At 42.5% G+C, this 16,797-nt stretch overlaps 1 protein-coding gene across 1 annotated transcript; it reads right to left on the reverse strand.

The window, feature by feature from the left end:
• Window positions 1–5,225: 5,225 nt before the first annotated feature.
• LOC103260055 (glutathione S-transferase A2-like) lies at window positions 5,226–13,425 on the reverse strand. The gene is made up of 6 exons (XM_008057691.1): window positions 13,327–13,425; window positions 10,425–10,476; window positions 9,128–9,260; window positions 6,753–6,894; window positions 5,492–5,623; window positions 5,226–5,348 (listed from the first exon to the last, which is right to left on the reverse strand). The coding sequence occupies exons 1-6, from the start codon at window positions 13,411–13,413 to the stop codon at window positions 5,226–5,228; spliced, it is 669 nt and encodes a 222-aa protein (XP_008055882.1). The 5' UTR covers window positions 13,414–13,425.
• Between the last annotated feature and the right edge of the window lie 3,372 nt (window positions 13,426–16,797).

A 16,797-nucleotide genomic window follows, 5' to 3' on the forward strand; every position in this document is an offset into this window, starting at 1 on the left:
AACTACAAGTGCGCTACCACGCCCAGCTAATTTTTTGATTTATTGTAGAGATGAGGTTTCGTCAAGTTGCTCAGGTGGGTCTCGAACCCGCAGGCTCAGGCAATCTACGGACCTCGGCCTTCCAAAGTGCTGGGATTACAGGCCAAGCCACCAAACCCAGCCAATTTTCTGTACTTTAAACAGAATCATTAAAATAGTGTTCCTGACTCACAGAATGACTAAGGAAGAAAAATTTGGAAACTGGCAGAGTATCCAGGTAAATATTTTAACTGGACAAAGGGCAAGGATTAACACATACTACTAGTTAAACTGGGAATAAGAAAATAAACAGGAAGGCCATTACTGTTCTTAATTTTGTTCAAGACATAAATCCAGGTCATTTTGCCTCACAAAACTAAAAGTTGTACAGATGTAGATTCACTTCCAAGTTGCAGACAGTTGCTCTGAAACATTGCTACCCACATTTTGAAGCACACCAACCTTAAAGAAACATTAGACCGCCAATGGCATCAACACATGGCAACAAATCACAAAGCATCTCTTATAAAGGAGAGACCTCATGTGAGTGAACTGACAATCAAGTGGTCAGTTAGAACTGTGTTTGGTTGGCATTGGTGGTTCCTTTCTCAGGAGGAGATTTATTGAGGTTTGGGAAGCAACTGGAGACATGGAACTCCCCAGATGCATGTCCCGTTCACTGGTCATTTGGGAATCCCAAGTCTGGGATCTTGACGACTCCAATAATTGTGTGTTGACTACTTTTATGGAGGAATCAACGTGAGTATAAACTACTACATTTCCTCTGACACTGATCATCTGCTCAGATTTTTTTTAATGGCGTAATCTCTTTTTTCCTGCATATGGTTAATTTTGCTTATATTATTAAATTCTCATGCCCAAGTTCTCTAAATTCTTCATTTTTCATTTCTGTAATTCTTGAGAAAATTGTCAGAATCTAAATGGAAACATTTATGTTAACAAAACCCTGATAAATAGAGCAGAGAATGGCAAGGAAGAGAGGCTTCTCACACTTTTATATTTGATAACAACATCAAAGAGAATTATACAAAAAACACAATCTTTCTCAAAGGCCACTGCAACATTGCATAAAAGATACTTCTGCAAGGACATCTGCCCAGCAACTGCCCGTGTAACCTTCCACTGTTACTTATGTTTGTGACCGGGGATAATTCTTTCCACACCATTATGTACTCCTCCTCATTTTTTCCTTAAAAGTCCTTGTTGTCCTTGACCTCGCAAAATGCATAGAGGGTTTACAATGACATATTTATTCACATTGCAATACTTATTCCAATAAATATCTTTTCTTTTCTGTGTTTATTGTTTAATTTTACACGATGTATCCAAAAGCAGCCAATACACACAAGCACACAAAGAAGGCACAGTGCGAGTATAAAACAGACTTTTTCTTGTGCTGAGGGCACATTTTAAAGTACTTTTCTAGTGACCTGAATGGGAGGGTGTGAGACAATGTGGAAGATATATAAGATCAGTACTTACCTTATTGAAGGCTCCCACCCTCCTGGCTCAACTACTCAATACCAGGTCCTGATGTGCTTATAAGGTGTCTGTTCATTCCAATAGTTTCCTCCCACTGAGGGGATAAGTTTTGTTAGGGAAAGGCCCCACCCACATGTTTTAGTGCCACTGGGCTCTAGGTTTGAAGATTTGAAGAAAAATGCCAAGTCATCCTCTTCTTACAAGATGACTGGTTAATATATTCCTTTCAAAGTTGGTAATAAAAGTTTAAACGAAAAATTGCAGCTATATTTTGGCTCTTTCTGCAAGTCAGTAGAACTGGTTCTTTGCAGACACTTACTGTGGAGTTTTCCTGATTTGCACTCAAGGACCAAGGCAGATGGAAACTTCTATTGTGAGTGTAGACGGGAGGTGAGATCTGTGAACGGCAAGCTGCTGGCAAGCTGCTGGAGGCTTTTCTTATGGGTTGCCAGATAGTATGCCGAACACCCAGGAAAATAAGAATTTCAAGTGAATAATCCATCAATTTTTAGCATAAGTACATCCCAAACATTGGATACCACATAATTAATACTTAAAAAGTATTGATCATGGCTGGGCACAGTGACTCAAGCCTGTCACTCCAGTACAGGCTTGAGAGGCTGACACTGGTGGATCACTTGAGTCCAGGAAGTCAAGACAAGCCTGGGCAACATAGTGAGACTTTGTTTCTATAAAAAAAAACTTAAAAATTGGCCCGATGTGGTGTCATGTGTTTTGAGTCCCAGCTACTCAAGAGGCTGAGGTGAAAAGATCTCCTGAGACAAAAAGGTCAGGACTGCAATGAGCCACGAACATGCCACTGCCCCCCAGCCTGGGTGACAGTGAGAGCCAAACTCAGGATTTTTTAAAAAAGTATTATTTATCTGAAATTCACATTTATCTAGGTGTCCCATATTTTACCTGGCAACTCTCTCTGCATCACTCCCATTACCCTATCTGGTCTCTGGGCCTTTGCATGTGATATTTGTCCTGACTGGAACACTCTATTTTCTCCTACTGCTGTATTTTCTAATGAATCTTTCCTAACATTGTTATGACATTGTATATTTAATACCAGTTTCCCCACAGACTTTGGACTCTGGGGGCAAAGCCTCCATCTTGTTAGAGCCCAGTCCCCATTGTCTGGCACAAAGGCTGAGCATACTAGGAACTGCATAAATAAGATAGTTTTTACATTCAAATGAAAATGTTCTATCAAATATAACATGAGAGAATAATATAACAAATTCCAGAGTACTTCTCACTCTTCTTCAACAATTGTCAAGAATCCTTTCATCTACACTACTCAGTGGTTTAAGATCTGTTGGCCCCCCAAAACATAGGTCCATGTCTAAAACCATGGATCCTGTGAACATGGCTATATTTGGGAAAAGGCTCTTTGCAGATGTAATTAAGTTATGGAACTTGAGGTGAGATCATTCTGAAATATCTAGAAGGGTCCTAAATTCGACGACAGATGTCCTCACAAAAGACAGAAGACACAAACATGCAGGGGTGAGGTGCTAGAAGACAGAGGCATATATTAGAGTGATGTGGCCACAATCCATGGAAATCAAGGATGCCAAGAGCCACCAGGCGCCAGAAGAGTCAGGAAAGGATTCTCCCCTACAATTTGGACAGAAGAGTGGCCCTATCGATACCTACTTCAGACTCCTGGCACTCAGAAGTGAGAGAGAATACTTTTCCTTGGTGTCAAGCCCCATGGTTTGTTGTTATCTGTAACAGGAGGCACAGGAAGCTAATACACACCCCGTCTCCTCCCCTCACTACCATGGGATGATGTGAAGCAAATACCGAACTGTGCTAGCAAATAATAGTACAGATGATAGTTGCAAAGTAAAAATTATCTTCCTCAACATAAGCACACTATTCTAACACACCAAAATCTTGTAATTCCTTAATTTCATCAAACACTCAGTATTCTGATTCAACGAAGTGTCCCATGAAGGTTTCTTTGTAGTTGGTGTATTTTCATCAGTATCCATGTAAGACCCATTCGTAGCCTATGAGAGATGTGAACAAATATACTTTGTGGGAATGGATACGTGGATACAGAGACAAGCAGTGTGTGTGTGTAAACTGTGAGTTTGCAAAACCCAGTCTCATTCCTTGGTCCCCGAGCTGCACACAGAGCTGTGCAGGTGTCACTGGTTCTTGGTGATGGAGCACCGGGGTCACAGCAGGCCTGGCCCCACACCACGAACTCACAGGGCAGTGGAGCAGATAGAGTAGCCCACAGGTGTTATTCAGAGGCTCACGGCAGCTCTGTGGGGGGCACTGAGGAGAGGCCAACGGTCCTGGGAAGTAACGAGGTGGGCGTTTAGGGTGGCCAGATGGGGAGAGGCTGGCCAGACAGGACTAGCAAATGTGTCCAGACATGAAGACAAGAGGCCACTCCCATGCTCAGGGGTTGACAGAGCTGGGTCAAGGAGTGAGCAGGAGGGTGAGGATACATCCTGTATGCCACGGGGGAAGAATTTACAGACAGGTGGTGATACTCAGATTTGCCTTTTAGAAGGACTGCTCTGGTTCTAAGTGCAGAAGAGCTAGGGCCAAGTGGGGGGCAGCTGGGAGCCCCGTGTGCCTGTTGCTCCCTCACTCCCTCCAATTGGAGCTCACTCTGGAGGAGAACTCAACATGCCAAAGCCCAGGTGTCCAGGGAGAAAGAACTTTACAAGCCCTGTATATGGCTGAAGCTGGGAATCGCTCCTCATCCGAGCACTCTGGCATGGTGACAGGCCAGGGAAAGCATGATTTTACCTGTAGTTGTTTCTGTGGAATTTATCCACATAATCTGTGTCTTGGGAGCCCAGGCCTGAGCATCAGGAGAGAACTGAGAGTGAGGCTCAAGCCGGGGTCCCACAGAGCAAGGAGGAGCAGACAGAGGATGTGCCTGGCATGTGCTGTGAGGGACAGCAGGGTCACCCAGGAAAGAAGGGAGGGTTGCTTTGTTCTTTACTATGTCTTCACTTTCTAGACACTGAAGAGTACAAGTAGACATAATAACTCTTTGAGAATGCATGAAGAAGAATGTTTTTAATATCAGAAATAGCTCCTTAAGAAAAGAATAAAATATCATCTCAACATTCCCCAGATGGGTAACTACTTTTCTATGTAAACATGAGGTTGTCAGAGGTGAATTTCTATACCTCACACTTTGGTAGGCTACATGACCAATTTTATGTAGCCCCTGGTCTTGGATATGTCAATCAAGGTACATAATTCAAATTTTCATTTTATATTCAAATTTTAATTCCAAAAAATGGCAACCTAGAATGAGATTTGAAATCTGATATCCTATTGGATCCTAACCAAAAGAAATAAATTTTATTTTTAAAAATTCACCAGACATGGTGGGGAGTACCTGTAATCCCAGCTACTTGGGAGGCTGAGGCAGAAGAATGATCAAAGCCTTGAATGTGAAGGTTAGGGTAGCTGTGATTGTGCCACTGCACTCCAGCCTAGCTAACAGAGGGAGACCCAGACTCAAAAAAAAAAAAAAATCCTAAAAGAAAAGAAATTTTACCTATGAATGCTCATTAGGGTTTGATTATTTAATTATCATGTAATTTTAAAAGTTCATGAGCTTCACAATGGCCACAGTCAGCATTTAGGCAGCACTTCATTGCTGCAAATCCTTAGAAGACTGGTCTTGCATGTGCTTGGCCTCCATGCCTACTTCACTAAAATCTGAAAATCCTCCTTGCTTCTTCTAACATTTTCGCATTTACAGGAGGCTTTTTCTGGCTGCCAGGCTGCAGAAACTTCTTCACAGCAGGAAGGTTGCTGATTCTGGTTTTCAAAGCCTGCAATTGACAAATCACAGGCTCAGAATGGAGCTATGGCTGAAGGTAGCATTTGCACAACCCAGGAAATCTGAGCCCCTCCCACAAAAGACCAGCTGAGTCCCCTCCATCAGCACCCCTGTCAACAATGGGAACTGGGTCACCTTCAGCAGAGGGAAGTTGGCAGTGAGGCTGGGGTCAAGCTCCTCCACCTCATAGAGAAGTTCAACCAGGTGAATGTCAGCACGGCTCAGCCTGTTGCCAACAAGGTAATCTTGGCCATGGCTCTTCAACACCTGGAGGATTCGAGGAGTCAGATGGTGAACATAGGCACAGTCAGGAGGGACCCTGATTCCTCTGATCCTCTCCAGCCTAACTCTTCCACCTCTGTAAGCTTCAATTGGCAGGTCCAGAGCTCCAGACCTTTCTCCACATTCCTTGATTCAATGAGATGGAGCAAGAATTGGGCTCTGCTCACTACTTAATGGAGCCCAGGCAGCTATTTTCTCTTTCATTCCATGTCAAAGTGGTGTCCACACCACCCACCCAACTTGCATCTTCCACATAGGTTTCAGGCTTAGCAGCTCTGCTACATGTCTGTGTAACCCATGCCCCAGAATGTGCAGCCCTGGCATTTCAGAATGTCGCTCTACACAGTGGTCTCTCTTTCTAATCTCCCTTTACTTCACCTTCCTGACAGATAGCTTGTTTTACCCAGGTACAGACTATTTCACAGTGTGCATTACTCCTCTCATCAGCACTTCTCATTTCCTGGTTTATCACTCTTAAATCTGAAGTATGCCTGGGTAAACTCATTTCATCTTCTTTCTTGCAACAGTGGTTCTGACTCCTAACTTACACTGTGAAATAATCTGCAAGCTGAGGTGTCTAGATGTGACCTGAAGTTACTTTGAAATGCATAAAAATATCCACCTCTCCTTTCCACTGCCACCCTCCCTTTTAGATACCTCTCATTCATCCCCTAAACACTGCAATATTCCCCTGCAGGGGAGTTGGTCTTCCGTCTTTCTGCATGTGATGTCAGAATATTTTCTGGTGTATTGCTTTCATTGTGCTCCTCTTGTTAAAGCTCATGGTGTTCTAGAGAGTCTAGATCCACTTGTATTGTGGATCAGAGCCTTTCAAACACACATTCTAATAGTGAACATAAAAAATTATTGAGTAGAGAACTCGACATTGGGGTCTAGTACATTGGCATATAGCTGGATAATTGTAGCTTAGGTATAAGTGGTACGATCATTCTTCATAGGTTGTTTTTATGAAATGTCTTGAGACTCAGAGTGCTGCACTGGGATTCAGGAAGTCCCACTGGAAGTGAAGGCCAATGTTCCACCAATTTTCAAGCATTATTTTTGAATTATTCTCTAAACTCAGAGCCCCCAAATGTTGAATAACTTCACTTACTTTTTCAAAGGCAGGGAAATAGCGATTTGTTGCTCTCTCTTTGATCAAGGCTACCTTGGCATCTTTTTGGTCAGGTGGGGCTATGGGCAGAAGTATGATCATCTCTCTCAAATCTGCCATGCCTTCTATGTACATATCAATCCTGAAAGACAAAAACTGTCAAATGTCTCCTCTCATAGGTTTCATTGCTCAAAAACCTAAGAGAATAGAGTGTCAGGTTGTATCACCTCCAATGGGTGCCTTTCACATGCTTGTCATTATGCTATGATTTTTACATATGTATTAGCATTTATTTCTTAGAACAACCTACAGAGTAAATATATGCCTAAAATTGTGGTTATGCATGTATCAAATACAGGTACAAAGAGCATGTGTAGAGTCAGAATCATGGGAGAAGAATGTGCATTCACTGCAGTAACCATTGCTACTATTCTAGGATTTTTCATCTCTAGTGTTGTTTGTTCTGTGAATAAAACTGGTATGATGCAAATTGCCAAAGACCTGCCTCCAAAGTCATCCTCAGAGAGTCCCTGGCACAGCCACTCAGTCATGTCCCTCTTCCTCTCTCATCACTTTACACCTCCCGCTTACTCTATGCCCAATATTATCAGTTCTTCCTATTATTTCTTATAAAATCCACTTTGACAACCCTGTCCATGTTATCTAGCCCACCTCTAGCCATGTTTTCATTTCTCAAGACTCCCACCTAAGATATTCCCTTCCTGGTGCCCTTCTTGATAGTTAAAACCAGTATATTTTATAGGAGACCTTTTCTTCTTTTTTGTCAAACAATACTTTTTAAAAGAGCAGCATCATTGACCTATAGCCACTTGCCATAATGGTTACTTGTTAAAGATATACTATCCAGTGGCTTTTAATATAATCACAAAATTCTGCAAATATTGTCACTCTCTAATTCTAGAACATTTTTATCATCCTGTTAAGGTAATCTGTACCTACTAGCAATCTTCATTTCTCCCTAACCCAGTCCCAAATTCCCAGGCAACCATTAATCTACTTTCTGCCTCTATGAATTTGAACACTCTGGGTATTTCATAGAAAAGAAATCCTACATTATGTGGCTTTCTGTGTCTTGTTTTCATTATGTAACATAATGCCTTTAAGGCTCAACCACGTTATGGCATGCATCAGTACTTCAAGCCTTTCATGACCAAATGATTTCCCACTGAATAGTTATCACATTTTGTGCCTCCATGCATCTGCTGATAGATATTTGGGTTGTTTCCACTTTGGGATATTTTGAATACTACTCTAATTGCATTGCTCATTTTTGTACAAGATTTATTGAGGTTGTAGATTTGTTCTTTTGTGGGATATACCTAGTAGAAAAATTTGGGTCATTGGTTACACTATATTAAACTTTTTGAGAAACTGACAGTAGTCCCATACAAAAGGGTTTGTTTGTTTTGTTTTGTTTTGTTTTGGAATCAGGGTCTCACTGTTGGCCAGGGTGATGTGCAGTGGCACTATCATGGCTCATGGCAGCCTCAAACTTTTGGGCTCAGGCGATCCTCCCACCTTAGCCTACTTCCCTTTCCTGAGTAGCTGGGATTATAGGCTTGTACCACCACACCCAGCTAATTTTTTGATTTTTTTTTTTTTTTTTTTTTTTAGAGATGAAGTCTCACTATAATGCCTAGGCTGGTTTCAAACTCCTGGGCTCCAACAATCTTTCCACCTCAGCCTCCCAAAAGGCTGGAATTACAGGCATGAGCCACCATGCCCAGCCCATACAGTGTTTATTTGGAGTCATGCAGCCCTATTACAACAAGGAGGAGACTTCAGAATATTGGTGGAGTTGAATAAATCTGGTTGCTTCAGAACTGTGTCAAAATAGCAAATTAACCCCAGCATCCTGGACACCAGCCTCTTCTACTCCTTCTCAAGAGGGCCAGTCCATATAACTGGCCGGCAATGGAGGTTTCTGGTCATCATTTTTGTAGTTACTGGAACTTGAGATTCAACTCCTTTGAATTCTTCCCTCCCCAGCACTTCTCCTCCTGACACTCAGACAATGTATCCCCTGTCTCTAGTTGTTGCGGTACAACCACTGAAGGACTGAGCGCCTAGAGTCATGAATTATGAATTCATAGTTCCATCGTGTTTGGAAATCTTTGTCCAAGTGCTGTATTTGTGGTCTGTATCTTTTTCTAAAATCACCTCTCCTGAAACCACCCCACATTTATCTTCCCTCATCTCCACAGGGTACTGGAACTCTGGACCTGAGTGTACACACCCAGGGCCCAGCTTGAGCTGGTCCTGATCCCCCTGTCCCATTCTGCTCACCCAAAGAAGGCCCTAAATCACCCTGGCTTAGCTATTGATGTCAGAACAGAATGGAAAAGATACCGTACAGGGCTCTCTCTTTGATGTCCTTCCCATAGAGGTTGTACTTGTTGGCAATGTAGTTGAGAATGGCTGTGGTCTGTACTAGCTTCATCCCATCAATCTCAACCATGGGCACTTGTTGGAACATCAAACTCCCATCTTGAGAAAGAAAAAGATAAGGGGAACTAAATATCTATGGGTCCCACTCTTTCAAGAGAAAAAATTATTTGTTGAAATAACTAAAGTTATAAAATGAATAAGGAATTCTTGCTGGTAACCTTTCAACTGAAATAGTATGTTTTTTTTTTTTTTTTTTTTACAAAATTACAGCTTCCTGTCAACTTTGTCTGTCTTATACAGCTTCCTTTAATATTGTAGCTTGTTGCTTCATTTGTCTTCTTATTTCCCACCCAGATACATAGTAGGTCTCTTGTATTTTGCTGTTGATTAATCTTTATAACCATTTCAGGAAGACAATGTGGGAAGTTGGAACTGGGTCACCAACCAGATGCTATTTGAAATGGGAAGTTCTCAGAGTAAGTCATAGGGTGTTGACGACATTTAAGGTGGGCTCTGAGAGAATTCTATTAGTGGGTCCTTCTCTGTGCTCTTCAAAGCCTACAATATTACTGCAATATAACCTTGTCACACAACACATAAAAAAAAACCCCAAGGTAATAGCCACACCTGTCTCTGCTCCTTTTGTCTAATGTGTGCCCTTGTGACCTTGGGTGGGGAGGACCATGTAGGATACCAAGTTGACCTCAGGTCACTCACGGTATAGAAAACATGAGAGAGCAGGGAGAGGGCATTCTCAAGGTGCTAGGGAGGGTTGTTGCAGCAAATACTCAGAGAAGACTTTTCAACCCTAGAGAGAGACTGGACTTGCTCAAGGAGCCCCACCTCTTTCTTTTCTTTTCTTTTTTTTTTTTTGAGTTGGAGTCTCACTCTGTTGCCCAGACTGGAGTGCAGTGGCTGCTCCCGGCCACCGCAGCCTCAGCCTTCCAAGTAGCTGGAACTACAGGTGCAGGCTACCACACCCGGCTAATTTTTTTTTTATTTATTGTAGAGATGAGGTCTCGCCAAGTTGCTCAGGCAGGTCTCGAACCCATGGGCTCATGCAATCTACTCACCTCAGCCTCCCAAAGTGCTGGGATTACAGGCTGAGCCACGAAGCCTGGCCTCCCCACCCCTTTCATTTCAACCACTTTCTCTGTCTCCACTGTCCCCACCTACCACCCTATACACATAGGCATTGACTGTCATCAAATCCTTCACCTTGTACAAATACCCCATCACAGGCATTTGGATACTTGATCTTACCACTTTTTAACTTGTCCAAATCTTCTGCAGATTCTAGAAATTTCTCTTCAAACTGGAAGCAGAAACAGTGAAAGATTTCATGTTAGTTTATTGCATAGCATTACAGATTTTTAAACTTGAATGCAGCCGGGTGTGGTGGCTCATCCTGTAATCCCAGCACTTTGGGAGGCTGAGGCGAGTGGATTGCCTGAGCCCACGGGTTTGAGACCCATTCGGGCAACTTAGCGAGACCTCGTCTCTACAATAAATCAAAAATTAGCTGGATGTGGTAGTACGTGCCTGTAGTTCCAGCTACTTGGAAGGTTGAAGCAGAAGGATTTCCAGAGCCTAGCAGGCTGAGGCTGTGGTGGCCGGGAGCGTGCCACTGTACTCCAGCCTGGATGACAGAGTGAGACTCTGACTCAAAAAATAATTATAATAATAACTTGAATGGCCCCTGCCTGATACATCATGTAAAGAAGGTGGTATTTCTGAGTTTGGCTGGATACATAGAGAAGTCTGGTCATGGCCATTTGGAAATTGAGTTCCATCAGGAAAAGGACTTGAGTCACAGCACATAGCTGCATATTCTTTTTGTTTTTGTTTTTGTTTTGAGTCAGAGTCTCACTCCATCCCCCAGGCTGGAATGCAGTAGCACACTCAGGGCCACCCCAGTATCGATCCTTCCACCTCAGCCTTCCAAGTAGCCAGAACTACAGGTGTGTGCTACCACACCTGGCTAATTTTTTCATTTATTGTAGAGACTAGGTCTTGCCAAGTTGCCCGGGCTGTCTTGAACCCCTGAGTTTAGGCAATCCTCTCGCCTCCAGCCCACCAAAGTGCTGGGATTACAGGCTTGAGTCACCGCACCCGGCTAGCTGCATATTCCTGTAGATTCACTTCCTCTTTACCATGACTCCATTGATGTCCTTAGTTAGGTCATGATTTAGGAGGGGTATGTCACTGGAAAAAAGGGACCATGACGGTCTTCAAGTTATGGAATTTTAATATCTCAGGAAAACCTGTGTCTACAAATGAGATCAGACCACAACCTTATGTGTTCCCACATAGGGTATAGGCCAATCACCACCTAAGATTCTGTCACCAAGGACCTCTGCTCCAACTTCCCTCATTCCTTTCTGTTATACTTTAAAAGGCGTTCTTAATCATGAAAAGATTGGGGAATTACAAGTTTCTAACTTATTTGTTGAAAAAGAGTAGTTTGTTGATTTCTATCATCTCATAGAGTGAGGCTATATAGTGAGGTATGTACTCCAGCAATCCATAAGGCATCCAGTTTAAGTGAGGGTGGATGATCACAGCAGGAGGGTGGCCAGGGTGGGATGGGCTTAGCACTTGTAATGGTACCTGTGAGGCTAGTGGACTGAATTGCAGTTTGCACACTGAGGACATAGGACTCCTGAGCAAGAGTCTCAAGCACTTGCTCCCATGCTCCTTCAGCGAAGATGGAATGGAGACAAGGAAGCCTGGAATGCTCCAAGCCTCGTCCCTACCTCACCTCCTCTGCTGAACTCCTCCTCCCCGCTTAGGCTCTGATCTTATCCCTGAACTGCAAAGCTGTTTCTGAATGACTCTCACCACAGATAATTCATTTCTAGAAAGACAAAACCTGGAACAACTCTCTTTGGATTTGTCATGTGCTCATTCCTTTATCAAACTGAGAAAGAATCAGGCTTAAGTCCCATGACTGCGTGAAGCAATGAAGGAAATCAGTTGCTATGAGGTTCGAGGGAGCACCCGAGAAGTTCCCTTCACAGGCCACCCCCTCACCCTAAAAACCTCCTTGTCTGTTGCCACCTGAGGGATAGGATCTCCTAAGTGTGTCCATGAGTCACTACCCAGTAAATCCCTCACACTGCTACTAAGTGCTTCTGGTCTAGACTGCAAGTGTTTTTCTGGAATGTAGCACTCCACAGGGTCACACAGAAGCCTGCTAGCTGTTGCTGTTCAAATGCTGGGATAATGGCCTTGTCATATTGGGAAACACTTACACCTAAGTGTTACACTTACACCTCCTAGAGGATTTGCCCCTCACTTTCACCACCTGTTTACTTATCTGCATCCTCATAGAGATCCTCATACTTATCTACATCATAGAGATGTAGGTAGCCTGAGGGCAGGGACTGTGTCTTGTTCACTGTCTATTCTAGGGACCTAGCACAGAGCCTGACACTTATTAGGTGCTTAAAAATAATAATAATAATCACTGAAGGATTGTACTCAGTCTATTCCCTTCTGCCTCTCTGAATTATGGTTTGTATTTGTAACTTCAATTGCATTCATTTCCTAATATTACAGGTTTTGATCCTTTTATTGTGGAAATCTGTAACAAGTATAAAACTAAACAGAAAAGTATAATCTTCTCCTTGTACCCCTCACCTAGCTTCAAAAATTACCAAATCAAGCCATTGTCATCTCATGTATAAGCCCACTAACTACCCCCCTTGTCATAATTTGAACAAAATTCCAGATATCATATATTTCATCCTTAAACACTTCAATATGTCTCTTTAAAACATAAAAACTACTTTAAAAATACCAATAATACATTATTATATTTAGCACATTAACAATAATTCTTTAATATATCAAATATATTTTCAATCAATGTTCTTATTTTTATTGTAGTATAAGCTTTATAAATTATTTTATAGTTTCTTTAAATCCAAATCCACTTAAGCTGCTCACATCGTGATTCGTTTGTAAGTTTTATTGTCCTTAATGAAAAGAAAATTTAGCAATGTATTAGGTCAAATCCCTTCATCTTTTTAAACAATTGACAATATTTGTTTAGGGCACAACTCTCAGTTAGTCATTCAGTAAGAAACATGGGTTATGTGAGGAAAGTATCTGATATAGCAAATTTTAGATCCAACTTAAGATGACAGGACTCAGAACCTACTTCCACTCCAGCTGCAGCCAAGAGCCAACGGATGGACTCCATCCTGCCACGTCCATTGAAGTAGTGAAGCCTGGGCTTCCCCGCCATGACAGTAGTCTCCTCGTGTATCTAAGCAGAAATGAAGTCAATGGATGGGTGGATGGATAGATGCATGAATGAATGGAACCATAGAATAAAAAATGTACTTGGAGCCGGGCTCGGTGGCTCAGCCTGTAATCCCGTGCCTTTGGGAGGCTGAGGTGAGTGGATTGCCGGAGCCCGCAGGTTCGAGACCCACCTGGGCAGCGAGACTTCATCTCTACAGTAAATCAAAAAATCAGCCGGGCGTGGTAGCGCATGCCTATAATTCCGGCTACTCAGAAGGCTGAGGTGGAAGGATCACTGGAGCCCAGCAGGTCGAGGCTGCGGTGGCCGGGAGCGGCCACTGCACTCCAGTCTGGGCGACAGAGTGAGACTCCAACTCAAAAAAAAAAAAAAAAAAATGTACTTGGGATGTGTGGTTCAAAACCACTGACTCTGAAGAAGTATCTGGCTTCTTCATGGCAGGGTCACAGGAGGTCCTAGAATATTTTCTTGGCCAAAATTGTTACCAATTAATGGCCATACTCAGATAGCACTACACCAGTCTCAAGTCTCCATTTAATTGGAGTCTCACTCTGTTGCCCAGGCTGTAGTACAGTGGCACATTCACAGCCACCCCAGTGTCGACCTGCTGGGCTCTGGCAATCCTTCTGCCTCAGCCTTCCAAGTAGCCAGAACTACAGTCACAGGTTACCATGCCCAGCTAATTTTCGTTTTATTGTAGAAATGAGATCTTGCCAAAATTGCCTGGGCCGGTCTCAAACCTGTGGGCTCAGGCAATCCACTCACCTCAGCCTCCCAAAGGCGCGGGATTACAGGCTGAGCCACCAAGCCCAGCTTGGGATTATTCTTGACAGGATAATATGTGAGAGTATGTGGTCACAGTATATTAGGGTAGTTAGTTAGTGGAAAGAGGAAGAATTTGAGAACTAATATTTACTGAAAACATACTAATGATCTTTCCCCAATGCTAGCCCCTTTCAGTTATTCTATGTATATATGTCTATTTATCTCAAGTTGAGTAGTTTAGAACAATTAAATAATGAAATCATGATAATTGATCAGCCTGATAATCAGAATCAATTTTCTGTAGTTTAATCAGAATCAGCAAAGAAGTGGGCCTGTTGCTGACAGGGAAGAATATTTTGGAAACAGCAGAATATCCAAGAAAATGTTTTAGCTTGGCAAAGGAAAGAATTAACACATACTGGTTTAACTGGGAATAGGAAAATTCACAAGAAGGGCATTATTGTTCTTCTTTCTGTTCAAGACATAAATCCAGGTCGTTTTGCCTCACAAAACTAAAAATTGTACAGATGCAGATTCACTTTCAAGTTGCAGACAGTAGCTTGGAAATAATTCTGCCTACATTTGAAGCACTCCAACCTTGAAGAAACATTGAAATGCCAATGGCATCAACACTTGGCAACAAACTGCAAAGCCCCCTTACAAAGAAGAGAACTCATGTGAGTGAATCGACCATGAAGTGGTCAATTAGAACAGTCTTTGGTTGGTATTGGTGGCTCTTTTCTCAGGAGGATTTTATCAACGTTTGAGAAGCAGTTGGAGACATGAAACTCTCCAGATGCATGTCTCCTTCACTGGTCATTTGGGAATCTCAAGTCTGGGAACTTGCCAACTTCAAATTCACAATTGTGTGTTGACTACCTTTATGGAGAAATTGACTTTAACAAAAACTACTACATTTCCTCTGACACTGGTCATCTGCTGATTTTTTTAGATGGCACCTTTTCTTTTTTCCCCATATGATTAATTTTTCTCATATCATTAAATTCTCATGCCCAAGTTTTCTAAATACTTCATTTTTTATATCTGTAATACTTGGAAAATTATCAGAATCAAAATGGAAACACTAATGTTAGAAACACACTGATAGAGCTGGGACTGTGCAGGAAGAGAGGTTTCTCACACTTTTATGTCTGATAACAACAAAAACAGCAACAAAAATTATACAAAACACAACCTTTCTCTAAGGCCATTGCAACATTATACAAGAGATACTTCTGCAAGTACATCTGCCCAGCAACTGGCGTCAAACTTCCACTGTTTTTTTGTTTTTGGGGTTTTTTTTTGAGTTGGAGTCTCATTCTGTCGTCCAGACTAGAGTGCAGTGGCCGCTCCCGGCCACCGCAGCCTCGACCTCCTGGGCTCCGGCGATCCTTCCGCCTCAGCCTTCCAAGTAGCCGGAATTACAGGCATGCGCTATCACGCCCGGCTGAATTTTTTTTTTTTTTTTTTTTTATTAGAGATGAGGTCTCGCTGCCCAGGTTGGTCTCAAACCCACAGGCTCAGGCAATCCACTCACCTCAGCCTCCCAAAGGCGCGGGATTACAGGCTGAACCACCGAGCCCGGCTACTTCCACTGTTACTGATGTTGTAGATGAGGAAAATTCTTTCTAAACCATATGTACTTCTCATTTTTCCCTCTAAAAATCCTTGTCACTCTTGACCTCCCTAAATACAGAGTTGACTATAACATACTTATTCACATTACAATGCTTTATTCCCAGATATATTTTCTTTTAAAGAGCCTCCTGTGTATTATTTAACTTTACACAATGTATCCAAAAGCAGCTGATACACTCTTGTACCGTCACCCAAACACACAAAGAAGGCACAGTGTGAGAATAAAACAAACTTTTTCTTGTGCTGAGGACACATCTTAAATTACTTTTCTAGTGACCTGAATGGGAGGGTGTGAAGCAACGTGGGAAGATATATAAGATCAGTCCTTACCTTTTGAATGCTGCCACTCTCCTGGCTCAGATACTCAATATCAGGTTCTGACGTGTTTATAAGGTGTCTGTTCATTCCAATAGTTCCCTCCCACTGAAGGGAGTGGAGTCATGTTAGCGAAAGACACCTCCCACATGTGTTAGTACCACTGGGCTCCCTACTAGACATGAAGAAAAATGCCGAGTCATCCTCTTATCACAAGACAACTAGTTAATATGTTCCTTTTCAAAGTTGGCAATAAACGTTTAAACAAAAAATTCAGTTAGATTTTTGCCCTCCCTGCAAGTCAGTAGAACTGGTTCTTTGCAGACATTTATTGTGGAGTTTTCCTCACTTGCATGCAAGGACCAGGCAGATGGAAACCTCTACTGTGAGTGCAGATGGGAGGTGAGATCTGTGTAGGGCAAGCTGCTGGCACTCTAGAGGCTTTTCTTATAGGTTGCCAGATAATATGCAGGGCACCCAGGTCAATGAGAACTTCAGGTGAATAATCTTTCCATTTTTAGCATAAGTACGTCACAAACATTGTATGCAACATAATTATTCTTAAAAAGTATTGACAGCCAGGCTCGGTGGCTCAGCCTGTAATCCCGTGCCTTTGGGAGGCTGAGGTGAGTGGATTGCCTGAGCCCG

This window comes from Carlito syrichta, unplaced genomic scaffold, assembly GCF_000164805.1.
Source record: "Carlito syrichta isolate Samal-C Ts95f unplaced genomic scaffold, Tarsius_syrichta-2.0.1 Scaffold303106, whole genome shotgun sequence".
Lineage (NCBI taxonomy): Eukaryota > Metazoa > Chordata > Mammalia > Primates > Tarsiidae > Carlito > Carlito syrichta.

What these genes read in the sequence shown, in the direction of transcription:
- LOC103260055 (XM_008057691.1), bottom strand. Translation starts at nt 13,413, where the DNA reads ATGGCGGGGAAGCCCAGGCTTCACTACTTCAATGGACGTGGCAGGATG. An exon ending in TGGCTGCAGCTGGAGTGGAA is followed by an intron (nt 10,477 to 13,326) that starts GTAGGTTCTGAG and finishes TTCTGCTTCCAG; the next exon opens with TTTGAAGAGAAATTTCTAGA. An exon ending in GACATCAAAGAGAGAGCCCT is followed by an intron (nt 6,895 to 9,127) that starts GTACGGTATCTT and finishes TTTGTCTTTCAG; the next exon opens with GATTGATATGTACATAGAAG.